This window comes from Bos mutus, chromosome 5, assembly GCF_027580195.1.
Source record: "Bos mutus isolate GX-2022 chromosome 5, NWIPB_WYAK_1.1, whole genome shotgun sequence".
Taxonomy (NCBI): domain Eukaryota; kingdom Metazoa; phylum Chordata; class Mammalia; order Artiodactyla; family Bovidae; genus Bos; species Bos mutus.
The window spans coordinates 73,945,886-73,962,556 of NC_091621.1; the positions used below are offsets into that span (position 1 = coordinate 73,945,886).

The 16,671-nt window shown below is 37.5% G+C and overlaps 1 protein-coding gene across 10 annotated transcripts in view; it reads left to right on the forward strand.

Moving 5' to 3' along the window:
• RIMKLB (ribosomal modification protein rimK like family member B) overlaps positions 1-16,289 on the forward strand; it is a 46,901-nt gene extending 30,612 nt beyond the window's left edge. For 4 of the 10 annotated variants that reach the window (XM_070371036.1, XM_070371033.1, XM_070371029.1 and 1 more), the window contains 4 exons: positions 1,306-1,392; positions 2,596-2,799; positions 6,388-13,811; positions 16,132-16,289. In XM_070371036.1, coding sequence (XP_070227137.1) covers positions 1,306-1,392; positions 2,596-2,799; positions 6,388-6,851 — 755 coding nt within the window. In that variant the 3' untranslated portion in view covers positions 6,852-13,811; positions 16,132-16,289. The remainder of the gene's footprint in view (positions 1-1,305; positions 1,393-2,595; positions 2,800-6,387; positions 13,812-16,131) is intronic. The other 6 variants (XM_070371035.1, XM_070371031.1, XM_070371030.1 and 3 more) reach the window with 6 other exon arrangements.
• The last annotated feature ends 382 nt before the right edge of the window (positions 16,290-16,671 follow it).

The following is a 16,671-nucleotide window of genomic DNA, read 5'->3' on the forward strand; positions in this document are numbered from 1 at the left end:
ATCAGTCTACAGTACTGATTTTAAGAGAATGGAAAGGAGCAAAGTATATTAACCAAATCTGGCTTAAAATGTGGAGACTGGCTAATCATAATTTCTCTTAAGCTACAAATTTATGATATTGCAGTTGCTTAATGAACTTTTTCTTAGTCTGATTATTCAGTCAGCCATGCTGGTTTTTTGCAACTACAATCCATTTTTGCTCTTTATCATTTGTTTCTGCTGCTGCTGCTGCTAAGTCACTTCAGTTGTGTCTGACTCTGTGCGACCCCATAGACAGCAGCCCACCAGGCTCCCCTGTCCCTGGGATTCTCCAGGCAAGAACACTGGAGTGGGTTGCCATTTCCTTCTCCAATGCATGAAAGTGAAAAGTGAAAGTGAAGTTGTTCAGTCGTTTCCGACCCTCAGCGACCCCATGGACTGCAGCCTTCCAGGCTCCTCTGTCCATGGGATTTTCCAAGCAAGAGTACTGGAGTGGGGTGCCATTGCCTTCTCCGATCATTTGTTTCTAGGAAGTATAAACAGAAAGAACAAGATATAACCTGTGGGTTACCTGAAAAGCTCATGGTAGAATGAACTCTAGTTTATAATAGAGAAAAGAAAAATTAATTTGTGTAGTTGATAAGAGCAAGAGCACACACACGCATGCATGTTAGCATTTTTTCAACTTTGGATGAGTCTTCCCCACTGACTCACTCTTCTATTTCTTAATCCAAATAGAATGCTGTATACTAAAGTTGATCTTAGGGCTTCTATTACTTGTGTGGTGGAAGAATAAAGGATGAAAATATGAAAAATAGAACTTCCCTGGGGGTACAGTGGATGAGAATCTGCCTACCAATGCAGGGGACAGGTTCAACTCTTGGTCTGGGAAGATTCCACATGCTGCAGAGTAACTAAGCCTGTGTGACAGCTGCTGAAGCCCATGTGCCTAGAGCTTGTGCTCTGCAACAAGAGAGCCCACAACAATAAGAAGTCCTACAATGAAGAGTGCCCCTCACTTGCTACAACTAGAGAAAGCCCACATGCAGCAGTGAAAATGGAGTGCAACCAAAAATAAAAAATTATAAAAAATGTTAATAAAACTAGGAAACTTTGTTTTAACTTCTTTGATTTGGATATTACAATGTTTATAGTTTAATAGTTTTTATCCACTTAAAAAGTAGTTTTAAACTGATAGTTAACTGAAGACAGAATTGAGCCATTAAGTTCTTACCTTCTACCTTCTTTGTCTTGCTGACTTTAGATAAAATTTATCATAAAACACCTCTGCTGCTATTCTTAAATTTTATTTTTTGCTCAAACCAGGTGGTCATGAAAATTTTGCTAAAATGATTGATGAAGCAGAAGTACTGGAGTTCCCAATGGTAGTGAAGAATACACGTGGTCATAGAGGTGTGTATGAATTGTTGCTATTATACATAATATTGAAACTATTCTTCAGAACTTCTAAAGAATTGTAGGGAAATTGCTAGGTGTGTGGTACCTCAGACTTGTGGAAGGCTTTTGTGAGTTGTTGAGTTCTGCTGGAAGCTTTTTCTGTTCATTAAGTGGTTATCTTGGACATTTTAAGATGCATACTTAATTTAGACTGAGTCTCAAGTTAATGATCTATCTTCCTTTTCAACAGTACAAGGATTCTAGATCACTAACACCATCATCCTCATCCCAATTTATGTTGTTTGAAAACAGTATATAAAATATCTTAATAACTTTGGATTAAGTAATGATTTTTTTAAGGGGTAAAATGATTCATAAATCCAAGTACTTCCAAGCTTTAGTGCCTTGACAGATAACTGGATGAGGGTTCAGCTGGGACTTCAATGCACTATTTCTACCTGACTTCTCCAGTCAGCCAAGAAGTCTCAGGCCTCCTACAGTGACTGCTCCAGTGAACAAAGAATCTGTGTGACCTTTTATACCCTAGCCTCAGAAGTCAGATAGAATTCCTTATTCTGTATTCTGTTGGTTGAAGCAGTTACATCCCCTCCTAGATTCAAGCAATGGGACATAGATTCCCCTTCCTCTTAATGAGAAGACTGTCAGAGTATTTATAACTATGTTTTTTTTTTTAATTTAAATTTATTTATTTTAATTAGAGGCTAATTACTTTACAATATTGTATTGGTTTTGCCATACATCAACATGAATCCGCCACGGGTGTACACGTGTTCCCAATCCTGAACCCCCCTCCCACCTCCCTCCCCATACCATCCCTCTGGGTCATCCTAGTGCACCAGTTTTAAAAACAGACACTTCTCTTGGCACAAAAGTAGTAATGTACTGCTATCTTACTAAATGCAAATATAGTATCTTAATATTGTATAATATATAAAACATATGTTTTAACTCAGAACAATGTTTTACTGATAAGTGAGGCTAGTATTATTGGCTAACCTGAAGAGATACAATTCACAAGAACCCAGCCTCACAATATATACCGGAATAAATTCTGTTAAGAGATTGGGGAATGCGAGAGTGACCATAGACAACTGATTCTGAGAAAGTAGAATGGGAAACAAGAAGATATAGGTAGCAGATATCAACTGCATATAGTTTGATGACATACTCATTTCTTACTCTCTTTTTTGGTCACAGGCAAAGCGGTTTTCTTGGCTCGAGATAAGCACCATTTGGCTGATCTAAGTCACCTTATTCGCCATGAAGCTCCATACCTGTTCCAGAAGTATGTTAAAGAATCTCATGGAAGGGATGTACGTGTCATTGTCGTGGGAGGCCGTGTGGTTGGCACCATGTTACGCTGTTCTACAGATGGGAGGATGCAAAGCAACTGCTCATTAGGTAAAAAGCAATGCAGGAGTTTTTCTATGATATAAAGTAGTGTTATTTAAGCTTATTCAATGAGTATTTGTATATAACTCAGATCTTTTTACCTAATAAGTTGCTAAATATATCTTTCACATGTAAATATCATTAATAGACTTAACACGAACATAATTTATGTATGTATAAATTTGCTTTCACCCAGACTCAATTAATAAACCAATTCACACACTTATGAAGTGTCTACCAGTTTCCCTCTTTGGTTTTATATTGAATTGGCCAAAAAGTTCTTTTGGGTTTTTCTGTAAGATGTTACAGAACAACTTTTTTGGCCACCCCAGTATTATTTTCTGTATAATTGAGGTTCATTTAAGCTGTGTCCTAACCTATTTAACCTGTTGGTCCAGATAATATTGCTGATTTTCATTTGTTTAAATGTATATTTTCTGAGATCTTTTATTGTTGAAATGCCTCAGAGCATAGTCTGGATGTTGTCCTCTTCTCTGTTTATTTTACTTTCTTAGTAATCTTACTTAGCTCGTGGCTTTAAATGCCATTTATATGTTACTGTTCTCAAATTTATCTCTCCAGTTTAGGCATTCTTCTTGAACTTGGGCACACATATGTCACTGCTTGTCAATAGCGCCATATAGATAACTGTTAGAGATTTTCATCTCAACATGTCCAAAACTGAACTCCCCATCTAACTACTTCTTCCAGTATGTCCCACACACTGTTTTCTCCTTATTGGTTATTGGCAGCTGTATCTTTCGAGTTTAGACTAAATCCTTGGAGTCGTCCTTGATCCCTTCACTAGTGTAAGACTTCATGTCCAGACTCCTTGAAATCTCTACTCTGAAAATGCACCACCTCTTATTGCCTCTCTCCCCAGTGAGAGGATTAGAACAGTCTTACTTTCCTTCCTGCTCCCCTCCTCTTGATTCATTTATTCACTGAACAAATATTTTTGAGCATCAAGTACTGTTTTAACAGTATTTTGTATATAACATTGTACAAAACAGACAAAAATTTCTGCTTTCCTGGGCTTTATATTCCATTGTTCTGGTGAAACCATTTAATAGTTTTAGTTCAAGTATGGATTAGAATTTCTTTTATTGAGTTATCTCTTCTGTTTCAAGAATCAAGAGCTTACTTTATCCATTCCTAGGCTGTCTTTATCTATGTACGGTTAATTATACCCATATTGGGGCTTCCCCAGTGGCTCTGTGATAAAGAGACACAGGTCGATCCCTGGGTCAGGAAGATCCCCTGGCGGAGGGCATGGCAACCTACTCCAGTGTTCTTGCCTGGAGAATCCCATGGACAGAGGAGCCTGATGGGCTACAGTCCACGGGGTCCCAAAGAGTCAGACGTGACTGAAGCAACTGGACATGCACACACACATACCCATATTGCAAGAATTATTACTCATCACTCTTTATTCCCCAGCTGCTCCTTCCCATATCTTGAGTTTTTTAGTCATTTGCTGTTAATATCTTTTCTAGATTATTTTCCCTGGATGATGTATGTAAGTGATAGATACCTCAGAGACTGCTTTCTTTTTTAAGAGAGGATGATGTATTGGCTGAGATAGGATCCTGATTGTAAAAGTCTTGCTTCGGTTCTACTGGTTTATAGTTTATGTGTGCATGCTTAATCACGTCTGACTGTTTGTGGACCCATGGACTATAGCTTGCCAGGCTTTTCTGTTCGTGGAATTTTCTAGAGAAGAATTCTGGAGTAGGGTGCCATTTCCTACTGTGAGTGATCTTCCCGACCAAGGGATCAAACCTGTGTCTTCTTGTGTCTCCTGCATTAACAGGTGGATTCTTTACCACTAGTGGCACCTGGGAAGCCCGCTTTATAGTTCACACTTTTACAACTGAATGTCCAAATCTACTCTGATTGGGCAGCGGGGGTGAAGTGGGGGGGTAGGTAATATATATTCTTTGTAAGTTTTTTGTTTTGTTCTCTTATTTTTGGTTGTTTTACTTGAAAAGCTCAATGTTTTGTCAGGATTTTTTTAGATATGTGTCTCTTCTCAGTCTGTCCAACCTGGATTTTAGTAAGGTGTTTCTATCAGACCTACTCGTTTTAAGCCTCAGGAAAACTCTTCTTTCTTTCTTGGGGAGTTTTTCTGATTCAGTTAGCAAATTTTTTGTTTGTGGCTTCACCTCAGTGTTTTTGTATGTGTTTCAAAATATTTCTTAAGCTAGATTTTCCAAGTTATATGTTATACTCACAAAAGCAACTCTCCTTCATTTCTGCTACAGAAGTTTTTAAGTTGGGTAGTCATTTTTGTTTTAGTTCAGAGAGTTTTTTTGTGCTAAACTTGAACTTAATGCTTTTCTTTTATTCAAATTGTAGGTGGCTTGTTGTTTTTGTTCTTGTTACTCTTCCATCACATCAGAGCTCTGCTCTGGTTATTTGGAGCATTGCAAATGGTTACAGAGCATTAAAGATCCATCAGTACTGTGGATGCCGAGAAGCAGTCTTTAATTCGTTTACTTGTGTGTCCACGAAGCCCTCCTATTTCCTGGGCTTCTCTCCCTTACTCTTCCAGCCTCACTGGTGGTGGTGGTGGTGATAGTGGTGGGCAGGTGGGGAGGGGTACCTGAATCCTACTCATGTGTGCAAAAGACTTTTGGTCTTTTCAGGGTCAGGCAATACTCATATAGTAGTGAGGTCAACTTTCCTTCTGTTGAGCTCTTAAAGCCAAGGTTTTGTCAGAGTTCTTTTGCTTTCTGGTCCTTATCTAAAGCTTCCTGAAGCTGGTCACCAAATTAGAAAATCTAGTTCTCATTTTTTTCTCTCAGATACCAGCAAAGAGTTCCCCTACACTCAGCCAACTGCATTAAGCCCCAGGATCCTTTCAGCTTAGGGATGACACATAGAATAGGGGCAGTTGAGCAAGAGAACCGTGTTCCTAGATTCTGTTCTCTGTTGCTGCTGCTGCTGTGTCGCTTCAGTCGTGTCCGACTCTGTGTGACCTTAGAAACGGCAGCCCACCAGGCTCCCCCATCCCTGGGATCCTCCAGGCAAGAACACTGGATTGGGTTGCCATTTCCTTCTCCAATGCATGAAAGTGAAAAGTGAAAGTGAAGTTATTCATTTGTGTCTGACTCTCAGCGACCCCATGGACCACAGCCTACCAGGCTCCTCCGTCCATGGGATTTTCCAGGCAAGAGTACTGGAGTGGGTTGCCATCGCCTTCTCCGATTCTCTGTTATGCATCTCTATTATTTTTAGAAATCAAAATCTGGAACTGAGAGAAACCAATAACAATATTAGTTTAACTGTATTTTTGCAAAAGTTCCATGTTAATACAAGTAAGATAGGCTTTAGTCAGAGTTCATTGTCTTCAGAAAATATAACATATTGAAAAAGTACTCCTCATCAATTTGTTAAGAGACTGGCTTGGAAGAGGATTCCCTAATGAAGGAGTTCTAGACTTCAGAGTCCCAGTTTTACATTAGCATAGCACTTTTGTTTTTGCTGTTGATTTAGAAGATTTTGAAGAGATGGTTAACCTTAACGGGGTTACCTTTAAGGTCCGCTTTAGTTTTACTCCAAAAATGTATCACTTCTTTTTTTCTCTTTTGCCAGGTGGTGTCGGGATGATGTGCTCATTGAGTGAACAAGGGAAGCAGCTAGCTATCCAGGTGTCTAATATCCTAGGAATGGATGTGTGTGGCATTGACCTGTTGATGAAAGACGACGGCTCCTTCTGTGTCTGCGAGGCCAATGCAAATGTAGGTTTCATCGCCTTTGATAAGGCTTGTAATCTAGATGTAGCTGGTATCATTGCGGACTATGCCGCCTCCCTTCTGCCCTCTGGCCGGCTCACCCGGCGTATGTCCCTGCTCTCCGTGGTGTCCACGGCCAGTGAGACTAGTGAGCCGGAGCTGGGTCCCCCAGCCAACACTGCTGTCGACAACATGAGCGCAAGTTCCAGCTCTGTTGACAGCGACCCTGAAACCACCGAGCGAGAGCTGCTCACCAAGCTCCCAGGGGGCCTGTTCAACATGAACCAACTGCTAGCCAATGAAATCAAACTCCTGGTGGAGTGATTCCACCGGTAAATAATTAACCAACAAAAACCCTTGTAAAACTTTCTTTTTCTTCTTTCCTTTTTTTCTTTCTTTTTTCTTTTCTTTTTTAAACCAACTTGCAATGCTGTTCATGAAAAATGCTCAGGAAGATGAGAAAATTGAGTAGGAGTAGTTAGGAGGGAAGAAGTGGGAGATAGACATTATCTCTGCTATTTGTTACTTTTATTTACAAATGCTACAGATAGAGAGGCAGAAGAGGTGAGACACAGAAAAATGTCAGGCTCTTGTAGTTACTCTTTTAAGTTACTCAGAAATGTGTAGGCTCTCAGGCCATGAAGATCATAATTTTTTTCATGGTCCCTTTTGTTTTTGTACAGTTGGTACAAATTTCACAGGAGTGTAATTTCATATTGCATTTTAATGGATGAGGTAAACATCCACCTAAATTATAATTTTTTCTTTTTTAAAAATCTGAAAATTCAGCCTATACACTATTAACTAGCAGCTTTATCTTCATATTTACGAAATCCTGAGGGACTCTTTTAGCGACTTTTTTCAACCCTTGATATGGGTGGGAGGGCAACGTGAGTGTGACCCAATAAAAATTTCCTTTAATGACAAAATTGGCATGTTTGCATGATAAAAGGGAAATGAACAGTATTGCAATGTCTGGCACACAAAATAACATTTACTCCATTGTAGATAAAATTGCACTAGTTAAAAATATGTGCATTGACTTGTATTTGTTAGTGTTTTAGCCTTTTTTGAAAGACATATGCTCTGTTAATGTTGCATTTTTTTTAATACATGCTAGTCTTAACATTCCCTGATCTATGCCTGCATCTTTAACAATGGCCAAAGTGAAGAAAATGCTACCTTTTTTGTTAACAAGACACTGACTTGAAACATGTGCATTTAAGCCTTTTATTTTTTTCTTTTTTCTTTTGGTGGTTGGGCATTTAAAGAATAAGGACAAGGAAAAATATTTTGGGGGGGGGGCAAATCAAGGGCCTATAAGTTCCTGACTATAAAACTGAAGTGATTCCATCATTATTTATTTGCATTTTTCACATTTTAAGAGGGTGTTGTGTGTGTGTGCATGTGTGTGCATGTGCTTGCACACACATGCATGTTTATGTGTTTGCTTTTTGTTTACACCAACCAATCAAAAAGAATAGATACTAGAAAATGGAGCATGATGGGAAACACAGTTTTTTACTTAAAAAAAAAAGTCAAGTTGTTTTCATAACTGTACTCTGCTGGGTAGAGGTACTCACCTGAAGATATGAGGAGAATAGATGCTTTTTAGGCTTTTGTGTATATGTGTGTTGTTTGCTTTTTTTCTTTGATTCTAGACTGTCCAGTGTATGATTTATTCAAGGCTACATGCTTTCCCTCTGCTTCTTGCTGTGCATTTTTTCCTGTTACACATAGATTTTGCGGTGGGGTAGACTGAACATTTTTTGTTTGGGGACTTAGCAGTCTCTTATAGCCCTAGTCTGAAGCCTTCAATATTCTCTTTATATTTCTTTATTTCTGAATTCATAAAAGCCCCCAAACTGCATATAATATGAGCCTTTAAACACGGGAAACTATTCCAACGAATGGTTTGGAAGGTGTGTTAAGAAGTAGAGATGATCCAGAGTTCAACGTAATTTTTTTAAGCAGCAAGTTCCACCTCCCTACAATCCTCTGAAGCTTTTTACCCAAGTCCTTTCTTGCCTCTCCAGTGCTTTTTTTCCTTCAGATGGACCTTAAACATAATTTCTTGGACACTTACTAGAGAGACTTCGAGGCAATAAGATCAGTATTAACCAGTTCTAACAGAGGTTTGATCATGCTTATTGTACAGTTTTCCCCCATTTAAAAAAAAAAAGGAATGTAATAAAATTTGTTTTCTTTTCCATAGAATTAAATAATATTAAAATGGAGTGAAAGGTTGATTGTTGACAAATAGAATAGTACCTCTAATCTGTGCAGTGTCTCATTTCACCTTAGTAAAAGATGTATAAGAGGAGTTTCTGGTTTACTTTAGGATATTCTAATCTCATCTAAAAGAATTTGACTTGTACCAGGTTATCGTGGGACATATTGTGGCATATATAAGTACCTCTGGCTCACTTGGTACTTGTTTTACTGAATGACCGTATTTTGGAAGATGCACACTATTTGGGATAGAGAACTGAAAAGGGAGAACATTTAATTAAATCATAATTCATACGTGTATAGAGACCATCTGGTTGCCACATAGATTATGACACATATACTTGGAATAGTTACATATCACATGTATGTAGGTCAGTGAATTTTAAAACACAAGTAGAATACCCTCTCTATTTGAAAAACTCAAGGTTTCTGTTGGATGGGATAAGGCACCAGGAAAGATACAGGTTTAGCCTTGTAAAAAATTATCAAATTGACCAACTACATTAGAAAAAATATCTGAGATTATTTCACTGTTACTTTTGCTCACTGTCCATCTTTTGTGCATTCACACTCTATTAAAACATAGCCTTACCAACCTACTTCTAGATCATACACTCATATGTTAGAATGAGAAGGGCAAGGATGGTCATCTTAGAGTTAAAGAACACAAATGTCCTCTTGAATTCTCTCAAAAAAGTAAAGACTATGAACAAACCATACTGGAAGAACCCAAATAAACCAGCCCAGATATTTAAGTGAAAGTTAAATATATTTTCATATTGTTTAGTAAATTTCTTAAAATCTTTATTGCTATTATGAGAGTTAAAAATGTGTATTAACTAAATATGTATAGTTGTTATCATGCAAAAATCTGAATTATTGTAAAACTATTATATATTGTTAAAATTGTAATTCTGAATTGTATTTAAACATAATTCTTTCTGATATTGCTTTTATGTCACCCATGATGAAAAGCGGACTATATATATATACACAAACATACAGATATGAACTATTCCATTTAAAAGTTTTAATAGTTATTTTCTTTTGATTGGTCATTTCTGCTGGCTTTAACTCCACTGAACTTTGAAATATTTCTGTATATGCTATCAAATAAGAAAACATCCTGGAATATTTAGGAAAAAAATCCATTGAGAGACTTGTTTTCATCAACCACTTTATCAGACTTTTGAGAAGGTATTGAAGACATTGAAAGAAGTCATTGACTTTCACCATCATCTCTTCTTTTTCTCAAGAAGAAAACAAGGAAAAAGAAATTCTGTTCCTTCAATGAATCCCCAGTTTGGGGTCTGGGGCGCTTAGAGACATTGTGAAATCCAATCTTGTGTTACATTTTTCTCCTGGCTCACTCACTCTTTTTGAGAAGGTTTATGGGCTATATGGCTGGTGAGACACGATCCCCTCCTAAGAAAATGTAGGTGCTCAGACAGGTAACCTCTGCTGCTACTGTTTTTATTTGTTTGTTTGTTTGTTTAATTTCTTTTAAAATTTGTTTTTGTTGTACTAGGATATTTTTTAATGTAATATATTGCAGGATTTATAACGAGGTACTGCTTTCTTTCTTTCTTTCTTTTTTTTTTTTCTTAAAAAACAAAACAAAACAAAATTTCATTTAAGATACATTTAGGCGCCTTTGAAGCTTGGATTTTGGAATGTTTCAGTAGTGGACAGAAATCTGCTGTTGGAATCTCCTAGTCTTCCAGGTTTAATTTGAAATGTTTTTAGTTTTGTTTTGGATTTTTGTGTGATATTTTATTTCCTTTATACCAATTGCCCTTTTGCCATGCTGTTTTGGGGTGGCTGCCTAACTCTAGTGACAGTTCTTTCTACATTAACGAAAATGTGGTGTTTTAAATTCCATAATGTTTTGCATTTTTTAAATTGTTTTTAAAGAAATATTCTAACTGCTTGCACTATTACTGTTCTTTGCCAGCCTTTTCAGGAGCCAAAAAAACAAAAACAAACAAACAAAAAAATACCCAGAGAAAAAACTTTCCTTCTTCCCCCTTCCTGATGATGAGTGAGAAGTATTGAGAACTTTCGGGGTCAGTGCCCTTCTAAACTCCCCTTCCCCCAATAATGCAGCTGTAGAGTGAATGGTAAATGCAGCGGTTTGGATTCAGGCACAACCCCAGCCTGCTGGCAGGTAATTTGATTCTCCTTTTTTTTTCCATCACAAGGCTAACCTTACTTTCTTTTTAAAAGTTCCTTTCTTTATGTACTTTGAAGGCACCCATGGGTTTGTAATTACTTTTGTTTCAAAAAACAATGTGTAAATTCATCTAGCAAATAATTTACTTATAGAAAAACCTTTGGGGGTAAAGTTTGAATTAGTTGGGATGAACTCAGAACTTTGGGGATTTGCTTTAGCCATTTAGATCTTTCCGTTTCTTGCATATACGTCTATGATTATTTCAGAGTGTGACTTTTTTGGCTTTGTTTTTGTTTTGGGTTTGTATGTTTCTTCCATTGTGCTACTCTGGCTTAAGCTTTTTCAGAGGTTGGTGTTCCGAATACACAGTGAGCTCACAGTATAAAGACATCAATTAGGAGTTGACAGGTATGGAAAACTAGAGTTTTGAAAAGGTAAAATTAGGTTCTAGGTTATATATATGGTAAAAACTCACCATAGCCCTCAGTTGACCTTAGTAGTGCTTCTCTTTCTCTGACTTCATTATAAAAGTGAAAGGTAATGAGACCAAGATAATAGAGAGTGTTTATTTCAGGAGCAGCATGATTTCAGAACAAATGATTTTAGTGTTTCTGAAACACTAGTTCTCACAAAGAGGTAGATGTCAGCAGACATCATAAAGTAATAGTTTAAACATTCAAAAAGTTATAGGTTGAATAGATTGGAGGGCACTTCTGAAGCACAAGATCTTGAAGCAATTTATTAATTCCATGAAGTAAAGTTAGTGGCAGAAATAGGAATATAACTTAGCCATTTTAACATCCTTCCTGTTAGTTAATATACTATCCCCTCCTCTGTCTATCCCAGTCCACCTATCCTTTTCCTTCTTTTCCCTGTCCTTCCTGAAGTTTTAGCTCTAATATGAGTTTTGGGAGATAATCCTCTATCTGATAGGATTTTAGTGGCAGAAGTCAGGACCTTTCCAAACTTCTCTTTGGATGTCCTATCAAAGAAGACTGTTAAGTCTGATAACCCTCCAGGTTAGTGAATAGGGAATCCTGGCTGGTAATGTGGTTTCTACTGCTAAAGGCATATAATAAGTTACTAACTTGTGCTTCAGTTCACTCCTGTGAGGTAGGGATAATCATTCCCGTAGCATCTTAAGATTTAAAATATTTATCTCTTGAACTGAAATTTACTAACCAAGGAATCCCACTGCACTCCTGCAGTAATTTATGATGTATACTAAATAGGCTTGAATGGAAGGACCTTGTTCTGTTGCTGATAAGAATGGCCAGCATTAGAGTGTATGCACTGTGTGATTACTTCGAACGTGGAGGATTTGTGAACCTCCATTCCGCTGCCTTCCCAACTTCCCCCTCCCTGAAGATCACTTACATGTTAAGAATGATTATTTTCAGATTTACCATATTCAAACTATATTAGATGGTCCTTATATAGCGTATATACCTGGCTGCTGTTGTGTGGTTTGGGAACATGAGGGGTGGGGTGAATTGTTGTTGTTTTAGGTTTCAGTCAGACAGCCATCCCTGTGCCCCAGTTCCCAGAAGCACAGCAGGCCTCTAGAAGCATCCGTGGGAACGGCGCAGTCCTGACATCAGCAACTCTCCTGCTCAGGCTCATCCCATATACAGAGGTCAAAGGGTGGGGCTTGAGATGGGGGAAGGAATGAAAAAGCAGAAACAATGTCACTGCAGTGCCACTGTTGACCAGCCTTTCTTTAGTGCTTATGTCAGTGTTTGCTTTATTTTTTTTAAGTTGACCAAAAAAGATTTTACTTCGGGAGTAAAGGTAGTGGGAGGGTGGAACAAAAACATGCCATTTTTACTAGTTCGTTATTATCACTAGCTCATTCTTGCATATTGTTCTTCAGTAGCTAATAAAGAATAAATGAAACCTAGACCTCAATAATAAGGAGAATGCGAATACAAGTGAATCTCAGGATACTAAAAAAGAGAAAAAGCATTTTTGTGGTATTAATTTCCAGTTCTACAACAGTTATTACATTTGTCACTGTGTCTCCCTTTTTTTGCCCTAATTCTTCTATGTATGTTTACAGTATGAGAAAATGTGCCTTTTTTTTTTTTTGGTGATCAGTCCTTTTAAAAAGACCTAATGAAATTACTACTCTTTTGCAAAAAAATATACACCCATTGCTTATATGGGCATACAAATGCTACCCTATTTTAAATGTAGGTGGCGTATGTGTTCGTGTTTTAATGTATTCAGAGCCATTGGGCAATAAGCAGTCCAGAACATTGAAAACTCAAGCAGGTAAAGCACCTAACACCCTTAGTTTCTAGAATTACTTTTAAAAACTCCTTTATTGCTGCATCTTCCATGAGTCTTTTGGTAGTCTCTGAACTTAAAATTTGCAGGAGTTGTAGACTACCTAGTCAAAATGTTAAGTTATGCATTTATTATTTGTAGGGACAGGTGAAGAAGAAAAGTTAACAGACAAGAAATGGCTCCTTGAGATGGCAACTGCTGAGTGTCTGAATCTCTCCCCCTCCCCCTCCCCCAGCTCAGCATGAACATTGATCATACCTGTTTTGATTTTCTGTGATTGGGATTTTTGTTGTTTTAACTTTTGGCGGGGAGGTTTCAGGGAAACAGGAAGTTCATGCACATGTGAAAATATGAAATGTTAAACAAAGGAAGCTTTCTCTTTAATGTGACTAGTAAGCGAGAACCTTTTCTATATACTCTTCTGCTGCAGCAGAGAAATAAACTGGTAGGTGGCAGCAGAAGAAAGAATTCTTCAGATTGATGGCTACTGGCAGTCTGCATACGAGAAGAGAGAGAAGGTGACATACCATGTCCAGCAACAGGGCAGAAATGGAAACAGGACTGCAATTGCTGATCTTGACTCTAAAATGGTAAGTTAATTTCAAGAATGTGTTTTCAGTCTGATACCAGTGTTCCATAAATTACTGTGGTGTGTAACCATGAATGGCTATAAATTTTTGATGTAGAATGAATTTGTCCTAGACTACTATCATTCTTTAAATTAGGGGAGAAAAATAACAATATTTGTAAAATTAGAGATTTCCAGTATATTGATACATGTAAATTTTTTTTATCTCAACTTTATTGAGGTATAAGTGACAGATAAAATTTTAAGAAAGTGTACAGCGTGGTAATTTGATACTTATTGTGAAAAGATTTCCCCCATCAAGTTACTAACATATTCCATATGGGATCTTTAATGATGGTAAAAATTTATGCTATCTCATAGTAAATATAACCTCCGATTTTTAGGGGGAGCATTAGGGGGGTAACTACAGAAGTTATGTAATTGTCAAGTTTGGGGCCGAAAATGATCTTGCCATCTCTTTCCTTTCTAGTCCCATTTCCTTATCCCTGTCTGCCCATCAGTCCCTTCTGCACATCCGCCTTCTCTCTTGCTTATTTGGATCTTCCTTCCCTCTCCTCTTTCTCTGGTCGTGCTTCCACTGGTTTGGTATTTCTCCTACCTCTGTCTCTCCGTGTTTCTCTTTCTCACTCAGTCCCTGTGGATTTTACTTCATCTCCCCTCTGGCCTACCTTTGTTTCTGTTCTGGGAAACAAAACAATCTGCAACAAAGATAGAACATTATATTCTAAATTTTTTTCTGACAGATTTCTAGGCTAGTAATGGAAGAAGTAGATAGTTAAGTAGACTGACTGTGTATACTTGGAATAAAGGATTTACAGTAACATGAAGCTGAAGTAACTGATATCATCATTTAAATACATGGTGAATTTTCTGTTTTTTAAAAATGGTATAAAAAGTCACCTATTAAAAATCGATTAATGCTAAACACAGCTTTACATATATTAGAATGGAACATAAGAATACATGGCTTCAGTTAATAAGATTATAGTTTCTAAATTTTTAAAAAGAGTTCTGTCACATTTTGGTTAGTATATGAAGATGTCAGTGCTTTAGAGATGAAAAAAAATCAACACCTTGGATCTTAATCAGAGCCAAAATTTATTGCTCATTGAATAACTTACAGAAAATGTAGTCTGGAGCACTAGAGGAAGAACCTTTAAAGTTTAATTTTGTTTGTTCAGGCATTTTGTTGCAGTAACTTTTTGTGATATTTTTTCTCTTCTTGGTGCTGACTAAAATAAAACACTGTTGTCTATACGATAGGATTGTTAGGGAGTAATATTACTGACACATTTTTTGTGTAACTGTTATTTATAACTTAATATAAAATTCAGTGTCTAAAATTAGGTCGATTTTTGTAAGATAGCACATATCTCTCTAAAGTGAAGTCACTCAGTCGTGTCTGACTCTTCACAATCTCATGGACTGTAGCCTACCAGGCTCCTTTGTCCATGGAATTTTCCAGGCAAGAGTACTGGAGTGTGTTGCCATTCCCTTCTCCAGGGGATCTTCCCGACCTATGGATTGAACCTAGGTCTCCTGAACTGTAGGCAGACCTTATAAGCCACCAGGGAAGCCCATATCTCTATAGTACAGTTTAAATCAGTCATTAGAAAAATATGCTTACTTGATGTCTAACTGAAATAAGTCACAAAACTCCAGAGACAAAAACAAAATTTTGGCTGTGGTATTGGTAACATCTTGAAAAAAATAGATAAAATAATGGACCTATAAGTGAACTGTTGATTGCAGAGAGAAAATTCCAGGAAATAAGAATAGTTTATCCTGAAGAAGAGTCAAGTAAATTTGAGAAGTAAGAATGATATACCTTAGACCTTTTGTCAGTTGAGATCACCAAGGTAAAATGTGGTGGTTACAAAAAGATATGGTTATGGTTTTTGGCAGCAGTCTAGACAATTTACTTGGAGAAGGCGATGGCACCCCACTCCAGTACTCTTGTCTGGAAAATCTCATGGATGGAGGAGCCTGGTAGGCTGCAGTCCATGGGGTCGCTAAGAGTTGGACACGATTAAGTGACTTCACTTTTCACTTTTCACTTTCATGCATTGGAGAAGGAAATTGCAACCCACTCCAATGTTCTTGTCTGGAGCATCCCAGGGACGGGGGAGCCTGGTGGGCTGCCATCTATGGGGTCTCACAGAGTCGGACACGACTGAAAGTGACTTAGCAGCAGATAATTTACTATTTTTTATTGTTACATTAGCTACTCTGTGTATCTTCTTTTTCTTTTTTCTCATCCTATTTATAGATACTATTTAAATCTGTGGTTTGAGTGAGCTGTATGTGTTTTTGCCCTCTAGGTTCTTTTGGTCTCACAGAATGGATGAAGATTGATCTTGACTGGATACTTTTTCAAATGGAGGATAGAAGTAACACAAAACAAGGCAACAGTAGCTCTCCAGTGTTTAGTTCAATGTGCTTTATTTCTAAAATAAAAACACCAGAACTGGGAATGAAACAGCATGGGGTGTAATTCATTATTCTGTCAGTTATCCCTGCCCACTGCATTTTGTGTGAATTCACTTGAGTCCGTATTTCTAGGTTTGTTCCACATGGGTCATTCCTTGTTTCTCTTCTTCACTTTTTGCAAGCTGAAACTCCTTGGTTCTTGACAGACTGATCTCTGTATAATATATTCTGATATGTTTATTACTTTTGGCAGAAAGACAGACACTAAAATATGTATTATGTGGAATTTCTCCTACCCCTTTCATCTCAGTATATCTGTCCATGCTGAATAATTGTTGCCATGTTTTTGTCTCTGAAGAAGTGCAGCCTTTTTCCTATTATTCTGACAAGGCTCTGGCACTCACCTGTCATAGCACTGCTCACTACGTTTT